This window comes from Vipera berus (genome assembly GCF_964194415.1).
Source record: "Vipera berus genome assembly, chromosome: 2".
NCBI classification, from domain to species: domain Eukaryota; kingdom Metazoa; phylum Chordata; class Lepidosauria; order Squamata; family Viperidae; genus Vipera; species Vipera berus.
This window is the reverse complement of record NC_138203.1, coordinates 262,294,191-262,307,097: the sequence shown is the minus strand read 5'-3', so window position 1 is coordinate 262,307,097 and position 12,907 is coordinate 262,294,191. Positions and strand designations below refer to the sequence as shown.

General features: G+C 40.8%; 1 protein-coding gene across 3 annotated transcripts in view; it reads left to right on the top strand.

Moving 5' to 3' along the window:
- Nucleotides 1–8,389: 8,389 nt before the first annotated feature.
- SLC25A20 (solute carrier family 25 member 20) overlaps nucleotides 8,390–12,907 on the top strand; it is a 30,793-nt gene continuing 26,275 nt past the window's right edge. For all 3 annotated transcript variants that reach the window (XR_014025033.1, XR_014025034.1, XM_081317098.1), the window contains exons 1-2: nucleotides 8,390–8,596; nucleotides 11,701–11,793. Coding sequence is in view for 1 of the 3 variants with exons in the window: in XM_081317098.1 (XP_081173224.1) it covers nucleotides 8,480–8,596; nucleotides 11,701–11,793 (210 nt within the window). In the remaining 2 variants the exon portion in view is untranslated. The remainder of the gene's footprint in view (nucleotides 8,597–11,700; nucleotides 11,794–12,907) is intronic.

Sequence of the window (12,907 nt, the reverse complement as noted above, 5' to 3'; positions counted from 1 at the left end):
TCTTTTAATTTTTGTATGTATATCTTTTAAACTTTTTATTGTTGTGAGCCACCCTGAGTCCTCAGGGAGAAGGGCGGCATATAAATTTAATAAACCTTAAACTCTTTGGAAGCGTCGAGTCCTCCCAAAAATCACAGGAATGGTAAAGTCTCAATATTGGGACTAAAACCACGTGTTCGCATGGAATAGTGTTTAAGCTTTGCTTTAAACTTAGGTTTGGTAGAGATTCTTCCATATTCGTGCATGCTTAAACTGGCTATTGGATAGTTTGCACAACACACTGAACTTTTCACCAAATGGGCTAGTTTTGCAAAACATGCTAAGCTAGAGGAAACATAACCAAGGGTCACTAACTTAGGTAGTAAGCACGTTGGGTGAACAAAAATCTTGGTTTTTCCTGATCCTCCTCCTCCATACAGTAAGTATTGGACTATGGGTACACTTTTGAACTTATAGTGCTGGAGAAGACTCCTACGAATCCCTTGGACTGCAAGGCGATCAAACCGGTCAGTCCTAGAGGAGATAAACCTGACTGCTCTTTAGAAGGCCAGATCCTGAAGTTGAAACTCAAATACTTTGGCCACCTAATGAGAAGGAAGGACTCACTGGAGAAGAGCCTAACGCTGGGAAAGGTTGAGGGCAAGAGAAGAAGGGGACGACAGAGAATGAGGTGGCTGGATGGAGTCACTGAAGCAGTAGGCGTGAGCCTAAATGGACTCCAGAAGATGGCAGAGGACAGGAAGGCCTGGAGGAACGCTGCCCATGGGGTCACGATGAGTCGGACATGACTTCACAACTAACAACAACATGGGTACACTTCCCAAAGTCTTAGCCATCATATCCAAAGATGGCATACAGGTGCCCTTTCAGAGTGACAATTCTCGGGAAATAATAATAATAATAATAATAATAATAATAATAATAATAATAATAATAATAATAATAATAATAATAATAATAGTAATAATAATAATAATGTTGGAAGGGACCTTGGAGGTCATCTAGTCCAACCCCCTGCTAAGGCAGGAAACCCTATACCATTTCAGACAAATGGCTGTCCAGTCTCTTCTTAAAAACTTCCAGTGTTGGAGCAGTCACAGCTTCTGGAGGCAGGTTGTTCCACTGGTTAGTTGTTCTAACTGTCAGGAAGTTTCTCCTTAGTTCTAGGTTGCTTCTCTCCTTGACTAGTTTCCATCCATTGCTTCTTGTCCTGCTTTCAGGTGCTTTGGAGAATAGCTTGGCTCCCTCTTCTTTGTGGCAGCCCGAGATATTGGAACACTGCTATCATGTCACCCCTCACCCTTCTCTTCATTAAACTACACATACCCAATTCCAGCAACCGTTCCCTATATGTTTTAGCCTCCAGTCCCCCAATCATCTTTGTTGCTCTTCTCTGTACTCTTTCTAGAGTCTTGACATCTTTTTTACATCGTGGTGACCAAAACTGGATGCAGTATTCCAGGTGTGGCCTTACCAAGGCATTGTAAAGTGGTATTAGTACTTCACTTGATCTTGATTCTATCCCTCTGTTAATGCAGCCTAGCACTGTGTTGGCTTTTTTGGCAGCTGCAGCACACTGCTGGCTCATATTTAAGTGATTGTCCACTAGGACTCCGAGATCCCTCTCACAGTTACTACTATCGAGCAAGGTACCACCTATACTATACCTGTGCATTTGATTTTTCCTGCCTAAATGCAGAACCTTACTTTTTTCACAATTGAATTTCATTTTGTTAGATAGTGCCCAGTGTTCGAGTCTGTCCAGATCCTCCTGTATCTTAAGCCTATCTTCTGGAGTATTGGCTATTCCTGCCAGCTTGGTGTCATCTGCAAATTTGATGAGTTCCCCATCTATCCCCTCATCCAAATCGTTGATGAAGATGTTGAAGAGCACTGGGCCCAGAACAGAGCCCTGGGGCACCCCACTACACACTTCCTTTCATGTAGATGCAGTTCCATTGAGGACCACACGCTGAGTACGGCCTGTCAGCCAGCTACATCAAGTAACCAAATAAAAGTGGTTTTAACTACACTTAATTGCATGATACGTTGAACCATAAACTAGCTAAACACGTTTCAGCCTAGCAAATGATGCAATTTCAACCAATGCAATTTATGATTCATGATCAGTTTATGGTCATCAGTCAATCAACTGGGTCATGCAAATCCAGAAAATGAGATTGAGTAAACAATGGTTACATGAAGAATACTATGTGAACTTACCAATTGTGTTCTGTGAGCTCAGCCAATGTGATTTCTAAAGTATGGCTTATGTTGAATGTATTTCATAAACTCAGGTGTTTATTCAATTATTTTGGGGTACACCACTGTGGCCATTCCAATGTTTAAATCTGAAGTCTTAAATTTCAGTTGCTGGCATACTGGCACTCCAAGCAGGAAGAACACAGCTGCCTCCCTAGCTAGGATCAGCAAAAGTCAGAGCATCACTTACATGAAGGACATTCCTTGAAATAGTTCCAGGATGGGGAGGGTGGAGGAATAAATAACTTCTACATTTTTATTTAGAAGCCTGGTAAATTCTGCTCAATTGTACACATACCAGAGCTGTGAAAACGTTTGAATGAGAATCTTATGAAGTCCATGAGCAAGAGTGAAGGCTCCTTCCACAAAGCACTGGGCGACTATCTCCTTCATAAGCCCAGGCATGGCTATTGAGAGCCTCTAGGTCTAGGACAATGTTACATGCATGCACTTACATAGCTATTTTTCCCCCTTCAGTTCCCAAGGGAGCCTTGTGACTACACATGCACACACACAAATGGCCTGGAAAGGTCCCTGAAGCATCCGGTTTTGGTACAAAGAAAGATGTTGGGACTAGAAAAGGTCCAGAGAAGAGCAATAAAGATGATTAGGGGTCTGGAGGCTAAAACATGAATGCTTGCAGGAGCAGTATGTATAGCCAACGAAAAGAAGGACAAGGAGTAACATGATAGCAGTCTTCCAATATTTGAGGGAATGTCATAGAGAAGAGGGTGTCCAATCTATTCTCCAAAACACCTGTGGACAGGACAAAAACAATGGAAACTTATCAAGGAGAGATCCAAGCTAGAACTAAGGAGAAATTTCCTGAGAGCAAAAACAATTAACCAGTGCTTGTCTCTAATAGTTGTGGGTGCTCCATCTCTAGAGGTTTTTAAGAAGAGATTGGACAGCCATTTGTCTAGAATAGTATAGGGCAGGGGTAGGCAACCTTGGCTCTTTTATGACTCGTGGACTTCAACTCCCAGAATTCCTGAGCCAGCTATGCTGAGGGGAAAGGGAGAGGTTTCCAAGCTGAGCCATGCTGGCTCAGGAATTCTGGGAATTGAAGTCCACGAGTCATGAAAGAGCCAAGGTTGCCTACCCCTGGTATAGGGTTTCCTGCTTGAGCAGAGGGTTGGACTAGAAGCCCTCCAAAGTCCCTTCCAGCTTTGTTATTCTGTATTCTGTAAGCACTACCGCAAGCCTTTGAGAGAAGGTAGTTTCTCTGATTTCAAAGAAACTGGTCCTTTGATCACACCAGCACACTTGGTGGGGTGAACCTTGAATGGTTTGCAAGGCCTTAATACAGTAGTTGCTTAAAAGGAAGTCCCATTTAATTCAATGGAGTTTCTATAAAAAGATACAGATTAGATCAAATTAAAACTCTGCCTTGTCCATCTTTTCTCTTTTCACAGAAGTTCACAAACAAAATGGATATTGAAACAGTGGTTTCTCCCCTCCTGTTTCCCAGCAGCTATTCTCTCCTGGGTTCATGCATCACATTAAGCCATATTCTAATATAATTTGTGTAATAGCCAACTCTATTTCATTCAATAATCCATTGTTAAACCTTGGTTTAGCATGCCGTGAATGTACTATGCTATGCTAATGTACATACACAATGTGAATATAAATGGGTGTTCAGACTAGAGGATGCAAAATGACTATTCTAGTCACAATCTTTCCCCCCTTTTTTCAATCAACTCCCAATTACAGTGAAACAAGATAGTGAAAGGAGGCAGTTTTTCCCCCCATCCTATCCAATATCCGTGGAGTTTCCACAAACTTTGGATGTTTACTTTGCAGTGTTATCCAATATGGAATTGATGGACAAGTGGGTTACTCACAGAGTAAATGTATATATGATACAAAACTGGCTATCTCAGCCTCATCTATTCATGTCCTGGCAGCTCCATCTGTATATCTTTTCTCAACCTTAGCAAATTCAAGCACACTGGCTGGGGAATTCTGGTAATTGAAGTCCAGACATCCTAAAGTTGCCAAGATTGAGAAAAGATTGCCTTAAGATATTGACTACTAAAGATTTGGTCTGATTGCTCTTGAGGGGGGAGGGGGGAGCAATGTAGCCAAGTATAATTAAATGTGACAGGTGTGCTGCATTGGGCAAATAATTTGCAGCTACAAAATCTTGACATTTTTAGCACAGAAAATACAAATTTCTTCTGTATCTTCAATTCATGTGTTAAACAGCTAACCTACAATAAAAGTTTACCATTAGGTGGCAAAAGAGTTCTCATTTTATCATTCTTTCCAGTGGGAACAAATGCCATGTGCTATTCTAGATGTAATCCTTAAAGCAGATTGGACACAATCAGCAGCTGTTGTTTTATTTGAAAAGCAGAGCCAATTCATGTCAGCACAACTACTTCGTATATTGTATTTCTATCTTCCTGGCACAGATACTAAATTACTTAGAATGCCATCTAAGAGTGTATAGTGTTCATATTAACATTACCAGATTCCTTGCAGAAACCATTCAAATTCTGCTTTGAAAATAGTAAAATCAGTAACACACAAACTTGCTTATTTTGTGCGCAAGTTGATTCTGTTATGTACCAATAAAGGAGAATATTTGTAGCTCAGGGTCAAAATGAGGTGTCCTTGATGCTCTCTGAGCTTGGTTGTTTTCTTGCAGACATTTCATTACCCAAACTAGGTAACATCATCAATGCTATATGATATTACCTAGTTTAGGCAGTGAAACGTCTGCAAGAAAACAACCAAGCTCAGAGAGCACCAAGGACCCCTGCTTGAAATACATGTTAAGAAATTGAGCAATATGTGAATTATATGTATATGTCTCTCTCTCTTGCTCCCCTGATGGTGTTTTTTTCCTTGTGAAAACAAGGAAAAGCTACGTGGGTATGAAATTTACTAGAGCAGGGGTGTCAAACTCAATTTCATTGAGGGCCGCATCAGCATTGCGGTTGCCCTCAGGGGGCTGGGTGGGTATGGCCAGGGTGGGCGTGGCCTACTGGGTGGGCGTGGCTAGAGTGTGTATGGCCTACTGGGTGGGCGTGGCCAGCTCTACATCATTCGCATCAAGGGGGCCTGGGCAGGAGTGGGACAGATCTGAGGGTCTCTGGCAGAAGGAGGATCTCTGGGCCAGGGCCAAGGCAGTGGGGGCCGTTCCCTCACTGTTTCCAGGATGGCTTCGTGGGCCACATGAAACCACTTCGTGGGCCAGATCTGGCCCCTGGGCCTTGTGTTTGACATGTCTGTACTAGAGAGATAACTAATAACTGAAACCCAAAAGACAGAAATTTCAAGGGAAGTTTTTCACCAGTACCTCTTGCATGCATAATTAGCCATCAGCTTATTCAGTTTACTAGTAGGCAATATTTTGTAGTGTGGAAAAAAAAATAGCCAAGCCAAGCAAATTGCAAGCATGGGCATATTACTAAAACTAGTTTATGTCAACACCATTCACTATACATCTCTACAACTTTCTAGCTTTCCAAATTATATTTGCCTCCTTCATACACCACTTCATACATTGCCTTTCGTTCTTTAAAATATGCACCTCTTTTTGGTTTGCCCTTTCTCTTGGTCCATTCACTCTTTACATATTTACCGTGTGATTTAATCCTCATTTGTCCTCACTATGACTAAACCCCTCCATTTAGACAAAGGAAGTCCTACACAATTTACAAAATGAATCATCAATTGTAAGTATCTCAATTCAGTGCTTGGAAGGAAACCATTGTCTGTCTGAAGGGACATCCCTCCAGATTGTATAATAAAACAATATCTGCTGCTTGGAGCAACAGTTGCTGGAATCTGCCAAAACTAGAGGAAGCAGATGGGTCTTGCCCACACTCAAATTTTTTGTGATAGGCATCATTGCAACAGGGAAAAAAAAACTTGTAAGATAGATTTGGCTTTGGAAGCAAGGCAGGAAATGACTTTAGTGGAATTTCTCAAGAAGGAAGGGTAGAACAAAAAGACTATAAGCATACACAAACCAATTTTCATTTGCTACTAACCACCACAGGTTTCTATTATTCGAGTACAGTACAGAGATTCCAGCTCGTTTGTGTACTGTAGAATTACCATTCAGGCTGCAAATGTCAGAATGCCCACTAGTTAGCAACAAAGAGACCTAAAGAGATCTAACCAGCATGTGTTTTAAATGAACAAGCCCTAAAATAGGCCTTGACTGCTGATGACACATCTGCACATGTGTGCTAGTCGTTTCCAACTCTAGGGGCCGGTGCTCATCTCCGTTTCAAAGCCAAAGAGCCAGCGCTTGTCCGAGGATGTCTCTGTGGTCATGTGGCCGGCATGACTAGATGCCAAAGGCGCACGGAACGCTGTTACCTTCCCACCGTAGTGGTCCCTATTTTTCTACTTGCATTTTTACGTGCTTTCGAACTGCTAGGTTGGCAGAAGCTGGGACGAGTAACAGGCGCTCACTCTGTTATGCGGCACTCGGGATTTGATCCGCCAAACTGCCGACCTTCTGATCGACAAGCTCAGCATCTTAACCCACTGAGCCACCACGTCCCTTTTAGCATGTCATACATCCAGCCTATTAATCCCATAAAGGTTAAATTTAACCCCAGTTTTGAAGATTAACATAATGGTTGTATCTTGCAAACTATCTTGGGGATTAACCAATATTTATTTCTACTGAGACTAAAAGGATGTGCTATAAAGACACTGCAAAAAGGAGGTTTTTATGAATCTTTTCTCTGCTACAATTCCAAATTTTCCCTCTCTGTGGCTATATGTCAGCCTCGTAAAGGCAGTCAAGACCAGTCAGGAAGCATACCCAGCGGAACTAGCTCCACTTTTTTGTAGAGTCTATTGTACATCAGCAGAATCTTGGAAGTCTGAAAGTACATCAGTCCACCATCCCATTTACAGCCCCCAAACTAGCAAGGGTCCCTTCCTATACCATATATAGAAAAATGGGGAATATCTTTCTGCTAAGCCTACCCACAGAGGTGCAGGACTCAGTTGCCCCAACACTGATCCCATCATTATGTTTACTCTTTTTAATTTGCTCTGCTGACTAAATATATGGGGCATATATTTAGAAATATGTGGGAGCCTCTCTCTCTTTATTCTGACTAGGAGGAATGTAAAAATGGCCAGTTCATAAAAATCCAATTCTTACAAGTTCTTGGTGCAGAAAGCCGAATCAACCGAAGGGGCTTTGTCATTTATACTATGCAAAGAGAGCTGGTATATTACATATTTTGGCTTAGCTTCTCACCCGAGTGCCCTTTTAACCTCTTCAAATTACCAGTGTTCCCACTATTTGCCTTTAGAAAAAAGGGCAGATCAGAACTTGAACGAGGGAAAAAATGGATTAGCAGATAAACTGAATGTTGTGACTGTGTGCACATACAGTAATATCCTAAACATTAATCATGGGGGAAGGACTACTCTGCTCATCATGCCAGAGATAATCAAGAAACTTCTTAGCTTTGGTTTCATCCTCCTATCCAGTCAATGTTATGAACCCAGCGATCTAGTACTTCCTGGGTTTTTGTTATTATTGTTTGCAAAACAAAGAGTTTTGAAAAATGTCACATTTGATCTTCACCAAAAGGCCAAATATGGTAATTATTGTCCATATTACTAAATTAATATGGAGTTCTAGCATCATGGTTAGAATTTACTTGCACTTGAAGGCAGGACAAGAAGCAATGGATGGAAACCAAGGAGAGGAGCAACCTAGAACTAAGAAGAAATTTCCTGACAGAACAATTAATCAGTGGAACAACTTGCCTCCAGAAGTTGTGAATGCTCCAACACTGGAAATTTTTAAGAAGAGACTGGGCAACTATTTGTCTGAAAAGGTATACGGTTTCCTGCCTCAGCAAGGGGTTGGACTAGAAGACCTCCAAGGTCCCTTCCAACTCTGTTATTCTATTCCTATTCCTATTCCTATTCCTATTCCTATTCCTATTCCTAGTCAATACACATATTTAAAACGGAACAATAGAAACTGCAAAAAAACACCAGCAGCTTGTTACGGAATAACTTGCTAATATAACAACTCTTTCCACGGAAGGTATAGATCGCGGGTGGCGGAAGCAGGAACAATAGCAGCCTCTCTAGGCATCTCGGAGGTTCTCCTTTTTTCCGCCTGGTTGGGGAGGGAAAAGCAGGGTAAAGGTTGCTTTGAGAGGCGAAGCAAAAAACTGGGAGAGTTTTGTTGAGCGGTCTAGCTTCCGAAGCAGCTATGGCGGAACAGCCTAAGTCCCCTCAGGCACCTATTAGCCCGGTAAAAAACTTCTTCGCGGGTGGCTTCGGAGGCGTCTGCTTGGTCTTCGTGGGACACCCACTGGATACTATCAAGGTGAGGGGGGGAAAGGACTACAACCCCCGGTAGACACTGCGCGAATGGGAAGGCGAGGCATACGTAAACAAGGGTCGATGAACTACCATTCCCAGAATGCTCTTTGTGGAAGGAGCCTCAGAATTATTTTTCTCAAAGAAAAGAATTAGCACTCCTGAGCAGGGACAGACTTGACACCAGTTTAAACATGTGAAAGAGCAGAGTTTTAAAAATATGTTTATTCGCATGTCAGATTTATAACCCACCTTTCCTACAAGATCTCAAGATATATGTATACAGTAGCATTTCATTCTGTAATTTTTTTTTCTACAGCAACAACCTTGTGTGGTTGGTGGAAGGGTGTATGTTTTGGTGATAGTCCAAAGGCACTCTGAGCTTCTGTAGCTGAGAATATTTTTCCAATCTAAATTTAAACTTTATTTAGCACATTGGCTCTGGACGCTTGGATCATTACTCTTCTTCATAATCCTAAGTACATGCAACAGACTAACCTATGGAACAGTGAACTATAGTTTGTTGAACGAGCCTAATTGCTTGGATTGGACAAATATGATGAATCAGAACCAAACTACTTTGGCTGTGATCACAAATGCACTAAGCTATAGAGTAGCTAGCCCATTTTAGTCTCATGATGGGCATGCCCATTCAATTGCTGGCATAACGCACACAACAGAGTCTCTAGGTCAGAAACAATTGTTGGGCACAATACTTTGCCGGGCGTAATTGGAGATGTTGCAGTTGACTTTTAAAGCCTCAGACAACTGTAGGTCCTGCTATCTAAGGGACCACCTTTGTCCTTAGAGACCTGCTCAGTTGATAAGAGGAGACGCCCTTTTGCCTTCTGGCATGCAAGAGATTGTCCTTCTGTTGATTATTTATTTTTTTTATGTTGTAATCCTTGAGAGAGCCAGTTTAGTGTACAGATTAAAGCATCAACTGGAAACCAGGAGATTTGAGTTCTATTCTCACCTTGGGCATGAAGCCAGCTGAGTGGTCTTGGGCCAATCACTTTCTCTCAGCTCTAAGAAACAGGCAGCAGCAAACTAATTCTAAAAACCTTGCAAAGAAAACTGCAGGGACTTGTCGAGGCAGAATGTGAGAATCAGACAGGATTAAATAAAGGGGGGAAAAACATCCTTGAACATTTGCCAGAATACAAAAGTGAAGCCTAAACTACCGTAAGTAAAAAGGTAAAAGGTGATTTTGTTTTTTTTTTTAAAGCAGAAATAAAAGCAGAGAAATGTGGCATTCCTAGATGCTCTGCTATTCCAAATTAACACAGATCAACTGATTCTTTTCCATATGTCAGTCACAGTCCCCAACCTCTGTACCGGACCATGGTCTGTTAGGAACTACTACTTAACAAATCTTTTTATTATTTATACAGTTACAAAAAGTTTGGATCTTAAAATGATATAACTATTCAATATACAGCTTTATTTGTGTATCAGATTTAAATGATAAAAAACTGGAGATAAGTACACTGCCAACACTGATGTTTTCACGTGCATCTTTGCAAAGATTTAGTCTTCAGATATCTTCCAGTACTGTCCTTATTGTCATGCTTGTATTTAAAAATGGGTAAAATAAAGGATACTTGAAAATATATTCTGTAAATACAAAGGCAAAGATTTATAGGTGGAAGTTACCATTTTGTTGGGGGATAGGTGATGAGCTTGTGGATATCTTCTTTGGCACCAAAATCACTACTGAATATGCTGCTAAGAAAACTGCAGGGACTCATCAATTTATTAATCAGAAATCAAGATTGATCTGAAGGCACCAAAACAATAGCAACAACAAAAAAACTGGGGTTGATAGGAGTGAGAATTCAGAGAATGTTATGGTAAGTCATTAATTTCTAATTGGTTATGTCCCCCATGGAAACTGTTTTGTTCATTTAATTCATTTATTCAACCTTGGCACTGCTCAACTCCAAACTGACTCTGGGTGGAGTATATAAAACCAAACAAAAAAGAAAATATAATAAAATTATAAAAGAGAACCAAGAACTTACAGTGTCTCCAGATAACACATGTACCCCCTCCCAAACAGATCCGACAGGGACCCCCAAACAAATCCAACAGAGACCCCAAGTGCTGGAGCCCAAGGCTAGAATGCCAAACCTATGACTGTCCATGCTTCTTCATCTAGAAACAAAGCTACTACGGTAGCATTCTATGTTTTCTATTTCTTTTGTGTTTCAGGAGATATCATAAAGGTAGTCCTTGATTTACAACCACAATTAAGCCCAACATTTCTGTTGTTAAGTGAGTTTTGCCCCATTTTATGACTTTTAGGACACTTTTAACAGTTGTTAAGTGAATCACTAGAGTTGATAAGTTAGTAATATGGTTGTTAAATGGATCTAGCTTCCCCATTGACTTTGCTTGTCGGAAAGTCACAAAAGGTGATCACATGACGCCGGGACACTGGCCATCATGAATACGAGTCAGTTGCCAAGTGTCTGAATTTTGATCATGTGACCATGGGGATGGATGCTGCAATGGTCATAAGTGTGAAAAATGGTTATAAGTCACTTTTTCCAGTGCCGTTGTAACTTTGAATGGTCACTAAATGAATGGTTGTAAGTTGAGAACTACCTGTATTTAGGCTTTGTATTTGTACTAATCCTAGTAGAAAAATCCTGCTATTTACTTTTTAGATCTGGAGATCTGATTGATCTGAATGCCAACTGATAACAACTGTTCATCTGCTTCTTAAATGCACTGTGTCTGTTTCCCCTTTCATTAAAAAGTAACTGGTAGAATTGGGAAGGGCAGATCTGCCAGTGGTGGAGTATATTTCAAAGGTCTTGGGTTCAATTCTCTATCTCCAGATAAAGTGGGGGAAAATCCCCACAAAACATACTTACCCAACCTTTTTGAAGCTGCTGCTGCCCATTGTTGGATATACTGAGATGGACAGACCAATAGTTTGTATTATTATGAGAGTGTTTTCTGAGTTCCTTGAAAAAGAAGAGGAATGGGTGATTAAATCAGATGCGGATGGATATTTTCACTTGAAACCTGTCTCCTAATAAATGGAGTAAGTAAACACAAACGCATCTTTCGTATTCCTTCTGTGTTCCTTATATTTTGTAGGTCAGACTACAAACTCAGCCGAAACCTTTGCCAGGACAGGCTCTTCTTTATGCTGGGACCTTTGACTGTTTCAGAAAGACTCTTGTGAAAGAGGTATTTTGCCACCTCACTTGCAGTGCCTACCAGACATGTCATATTTTTAATGTATATTATTGGAATGAATTTGTGTGGGAATGATACTTGACACTTACACATTCTTGGAGTATAAGCTTGATCTTTTTTTCAATGAGAAAAACTAACTAATGGTGAGACGGAAGGAAGCTTGTCCAGTTTTTAGGCATACGTATTTAAAAGGTAAGAGTTCTTTGTTCTTAATAAATCATGATTTATTCTTACAAGTCCAAGCCAGAGTATGCCTTGGGTTCACGCATCTTGATCTTTTAAACCACCACAGTCATGACTGTCAGTGGTTTACAAAAGCATCTGTCATATAATAAAATAGTAATAATAAAAATGGTCATAAAAATTAAAAAGACAGGCAGTCCTCAACTTGGGACAAAAATGGAGCCCCAAATTTTTGTTGCTAGGCGAAACTTTTGTTAAGTGAGTTTTGCCCCATTTTATGACTTTTCTTGCCACAGCTGTTCAATGAATCACTGCAATTGTTAAGTGAACTTGGTTTCCCTATTGTCTTTGCTTGTCAGAAGGTGGCAAAAGGTGATCACATGACCTTGGGCCACAGCAACGGTCATAAATGTGAGTCAGTTGCTAAGCGTCTGAATTTTGATCACGTGTCCATGGAAATGCTATAATGATCGTAAATATGAAAAACAGTCTGTTATTTTTTTCAATGCCGATATAACATCGGACAGTCACTGAATGAACTGTTGTAAGTCGAGGACTACCTGTATTTCAGTTGGAACATCTGGACAATTCCTAACCTACCATCTTCACAAGCTGAAACAATCCTCCAGAAGAGTTCTGTTTCTCTAGATCCTGAAAGGACACTAGACTGAACTGTATTAGTGAGCAGTTACAGAGTGTCGGGGCTGTGATAAAGAAGCCTCTTCCTTCTCATCTTGGTTCTTCTAATCACTAAGTAATGGGAGAGGAGTAACAGTTTTTTTCTGAGTTGTTTGTATGAGATGGAGGGGTTTGGGTTGAAGAAGGCAGCCTTGCAGATATCTGGCATCAGGCTATGTAAAGGTTTGTACGTTAAAAACAGAACTTTAAACTACATCCAGCTTAGCAACTAACACAGGTTCTG